This window comes from Habropoda laboriosa, unplaced genomic scaffold (genome assembly GCF_001263275.1).
Source record: "Habropoda laboriosa isolate 0110345459 unplaced genomic scaffold, ASM126327v1 scaffold33, whole genome shotgun sequence".
Lineage (NCBI taxonomy): Eukaryota > Metazoa > Arthropoda > Insecta > Hymenoptera > Apidae > Habropoda > Habropoda laboriosa.
The window spans coordinates 2,815,251-2,819,222 of record NW_017100187.1 but is presented as its reverse complement, the minus strand read 5'-3'; the positions used below and the strand labels follow the sequence as shown (position 1 = coordinate 2,819,222).

The 3,972-nt window shown below is 49.0% G+C and overlaps 1 protein-coding gene across 2 annotated transcripts; it reads right to left on the bottom strand.

Annotated features, from left to right (window-relative positions):
• Positions 1-373: 373 nt before the first annotated feature.
• LOC108579697 (opsin, blue-sensitive) lies at positions 374-2,768 on the bottom strand. Of its 2 annotated transcripts, XM_017943284.1 has the most exons (9): positions 2,730-2,768; positions 2,393-2,503; positions 2,097-2,288; positions 1,736-1,951; positions 1,521-1,651; positions 1,255-1,427; positions 1,011-1,168; positions 833-928; positions 374-753 (listed from the first exon to the last, which is right to left on the bottom strand). In XM_017943284.1, the coding sequence occupies exons 2-9, from the start codon at positions 2,452-2,454 to the stop codon at positions 642-644; spliced, it is 1,140 nt and encodes a 379-aa protein (XP_017798773.1). In that variant the 5' UTR covers positions 2,455-2,503; positions 2,730-2,768; the 3' UTR covers positions 374-641. The 2 variants fall into 2 exon arrangements, with proteins under 2 accessions (XP_017798773.1, XP_017798774.1); XM_017943285.1 differs by lacking the exon at positions 2,730-2,768 and having other exon boundaries at positions 2,393-2,607.
• Between the last annotated feature and the right edge of the window lie 1,204 nt (positions 2,769-3,972).

The following is a 3,972-nucleotide window of genomic DNA, read 5'->3' as shown; positions in this document are numbered from 1 at the left end:
GACAATTTCTGCGCAAGACGCTGCGCGGATTGGTACGCAGTTCCTTGTGCGCATCCTTCTACGCATTAATTAGTGTCAATATGGCGTTCGGTTCCGTGGTCGCGTTTTAGAGGGAAACTAGTTTCCGCGACTTTACGTATTTTAAAACGAACGTGAAATCGTCGATTTGTATAAAAATCGCGAGTATAAACGTGCGGTTGTAAAATAATTCGAGTGAAGGTGTTAATCGTGCGACGGAGAAACGGATATGGAAGATAATAGTAACGTGGCGTGTGCATCGGAAAGCGCGGGAATGGATAGGGGGTTCCGGGATACGACGACGCAGTTGGAAATTCCGACAGACAGGTAAAAACGAAGGAGATATATTGCTCTGTAATTACCTTTATTAATACTTCAATGAGAGTACAATCTGCAATAGCGGTGTACAGACCGTTACGATCGCGTTTAACAATCCGGCGTGCATAGTTTGGTAGAAGAATCTCAGACTGTACGTGCTGATACGTAAATCGAAAGTAAAAACCAAAGACGTGAGATCGAGATCACACTTGTGGTGGCTCGATGAAGTGTGGTCTCGATCGAATACTCGAATTAAACGATCATACCCGTAAGCGCGTCGTGGTTCGTAGTTGAAGTAGCTCGATTTATGCGTCGTCAGTTTTAATCTTCTCAGTCTGGGCGGACGCTGTGTCGTGAGTCGGTTCTGGCTCGCGAATGCCCATCCATTTACACCTCTTTTGCAACTCTTGTCGGTATCTAAAGAGAAGGGAAGGAAGGGTGTGTTGTACGATAATCGTTTCGTTTGCATTCGCGACGACGTCGACTCGTTAGTTACCTCGGATGATTGATCGCGTAAATCCACGGGTCGATGCAAGACACTGTTTTTGCAAACAGAGCAGGCAACATCGTAGCTACAGGCGTCAACAGTTCCCTGCAACGATAATCGTATTTGTAGCGGTAGTCGAACCAGACGAATATCAAACGTCGTTTACGACGCGAGATGTAGCAATTACCGATTGCCGAATGCCCCTATTAAAGCGACAGTTGCGTACGGTGTCCATGCTAGTAGAAACAGGAAAAAGATGGTGAACGCCACTTTGGCAATTCGCAGTTCGACGCTCCTTTCTTTGTCCTGATTCGACACCAACGATTTCACGTTCATTTTCTTGGCCTGTGAAAGAGTCGCGGACAAGTCGGTAAAGTAGGAGTCAGTTTTTCCGATGTTATCCACGAAGGACGGAGTTTCCGTTGGCCTACCTGCTCGCGTAGCATTTTCTCGTGATTGCGAATAGACTGGAGTAATTGAGAGTAAAAGTAGACGATAAACGACAAGGGGATCACGTAGGACCATACGAAGATAGCCACGACGAAGACCTTGGTGTCTTGATCCTCCGTTAGATAATCGAACGAGCAAGTAGTTATAAAGCCCTCTGTAACAGTTGGCAAGAGCAAGCAGAAGAGGAGTGAGTTTGTCAGACGCTTGTAAACGTAGAACGAAACCAAATGCAGAAATGTTTTCTTACCGGAAGTGTATCGACCCCAGACTCTCAGTAGCGGTAAAATAGAGAACGGTGCTACCCAGAACCACGTGATCGCGATGATTACCGCGGCTTGTTTCGAGTTGAGTCGTCCATCGATCGGACAGGAAATTGTCCTGTGGAACGAAACAGAGTGAGCACAGAACGTCGGTATTGCTGTAAAGTGATGGTAAGAAGATACAAAGTATCGCGTGTAACACCTGTATCGATCGAACGCGATGGCAGCGTTCGTAATGGCTTGTCCCATGCCAGAAACAGATCCGAACAGCGCGTAGATATCGCATCCAATTTGAAAGCCGACCATACGTTCCAAAAAACTGTTCATTACAAACATTGGCATTTCGATAGACATTATTATGTCGAATATCGCCAGGCTAACGATGAACATGTTGGAAGCTGTTCTCAGCGATTTTGATCTGTAAGAACATCGCGACGATTGTGAGTACCGATGGTCGGTACACGTTCGCAGAGTGGTATACACTGGTATCGATCCAAACGGACAAACAGTTTGCGGGTTGTCGAGGGAGGGCACCACGACGTGAACGAAATGTAGAAACTTACGTGCTAAATATCCATACGACGCAACAATTCCCTACGACGGACATGACTAGCAGCATGGTATAGATGAGCGCTAGTCCAATGTGCCAGTATTTTCCAGGTGCAAGGAACCCTCTCCAGTGGGGATGTACGAGCTCGGAATGTTCCGGCGGGACGTTCCATCCCAGGAATCTTTCACGCATCGCCGGGACATACCTGTGTGGTGAGTAAACGAAGATGGTTTAATTTCATATTTTCGCGCAGGATCTACGTGCGAACGGGAACGCGAGATCACGAAGAGATTAGGGGTAGGTACAGACCCCATTCCCTCGCCGATAAAAGCCAATGGACCGTGGACGAGAGTCTCGTTGCGTAATAACATCCCGGCACGACTCGAATACTTGACGCTCGATACACGGGATTGGTGGTTGCTTTGGAAATTAATCAGCGGTTAGCAGAGTAGCTCGACGATCAACGGATATCTTCCTTTACGGTTGGATCGAACAACGCAAAAGGAAGGGGGAGTATAACAATAGAAATGTGTGTGTGTGTGTGTGTGTGTGTGTGTGTAATAATAATACTAATAATAATAATACTAATAGTAATACTAATAGTAATAATAATAATAATAATAATAATAATAGTAATAATGCACACGGCTTGAAGTGAGACGCGGTGGAGAGGTCGTGGATACGTTCCGCAACTCACTTGACTTGGTTGGTCGCGATCCTTTCCTTTTATACGCACTTGGAATCGCGATCGGGAATAGCGTGCCGCTTGAGAGTTTAATTCGATTTGCGATTTACCAATGCGAGAAACCTTTTGTTCGGCTGAGTCTAGGCGGTCACGCGAACCGATCTCGCGCTGCTACCCTTCGCATGACTCGATGCCCTTTCGCGACCATTCCTAATCTCCGATCAAGGTTACGCATGTGAAAGAAAGAGAGGAGCGCGGATGGTATGGACGGGTGTGAGGGTGGAAAAGTCGAGCGACGTGGCCAGTCGAGAGACTCGTCAGCGAGGGAAATTACGAGGGTGGAGAATTCGAGGCTCGGAATCGATTGGACGTGCCCTGTCAATCTGGTAATCGAGGGCTCGTTTTGTTATCGGTTTAACCGAATAACGCTCTCGAACCGATCGAAAATTCAGAGAAATTGCCACGCACATCGGTCAGCGTCCTGAAATTTCACGCTGGTCGAGCGTCGCGTCGCGTCGCGCCTCCTCTCCTCCCGGTTGGCTGGTCGCCCTCCTGCCTACCTACCCGTCGGCCGCCGCAAACCATTTTTACACGCGGTCACCATTTGGCGCCGCGCGAAATTCATCTCGGCAAGTGCAGCCGGTATACATATCGCGGGACTCGGGTTCCGAAGCTACCGCGACCACAGCCTTCGCGCATTCACCGGGATTAAATCATAAAATTGTCCCGGAACGGAGCCGGAATTCCACTGATTTACGAGGATGGTTCACGCTGGTCCGTTGGCGCGTAGACTCGTCGGTCTCCGCGGCTTCGTCGGCAGTGGCCGGTTAGTCGGCTGGTTGCCTCCGGTACATGGCCCGGCGTAAGCGCGGCCGCGCGAGAAGATACTATGCCGCGTTTTACGCGGCGCAACCTCGAGTGAAAGAAGCGCGAGGACTGCGTAGGAAGAGAGAGAAGCACGCAGAGGGAGTAGTAGTAGGACGTTTTTCACGATTCAACAGATATATTTACGAGCTTTGTTCGCTCGTGTAATTCCCGCGACTTATAAAGCGTCCCTGGCATTGTCCGCGGTGGAAATCCAGCGGGAAAATTGAATGACAAACAATGGGCCCAACCGAGGCCGATTATGGTAACAATGTGAGCGGAGCGACCGGTGACGCCGGTCCTGTCGGCTCCTCTCTCTTCCTCCTGGAACGTCGCATCG

What these genes read in the sequence shown, in the direction of transcription:
- LOC108579697 (XM_017943284.1), bottom strand. Translation starts at nt 2,454, where the DNA reads ATGTTATTACGCAACGAGACTCTCGTCCACGGTCCATTGGCTTTTATC. An exon ending in TTTATCGGCGAGGGAATGGG is followed by an intron (nt 2,289 to 2,392) that starts GTCTGTACCTAC and finishes CTCACCACACAG; the next exon opens with GTATGTCCCGGCGATGCGTG. An exon ending in ATAGGGGCATTCGGCAATCG is followed by an intron (nt 929 to 1,010) that starts GTAATTGCTACA and finishes TTATCGTTGCAG; the next exon opens with GGAACTGTTGACGCCTGTAG.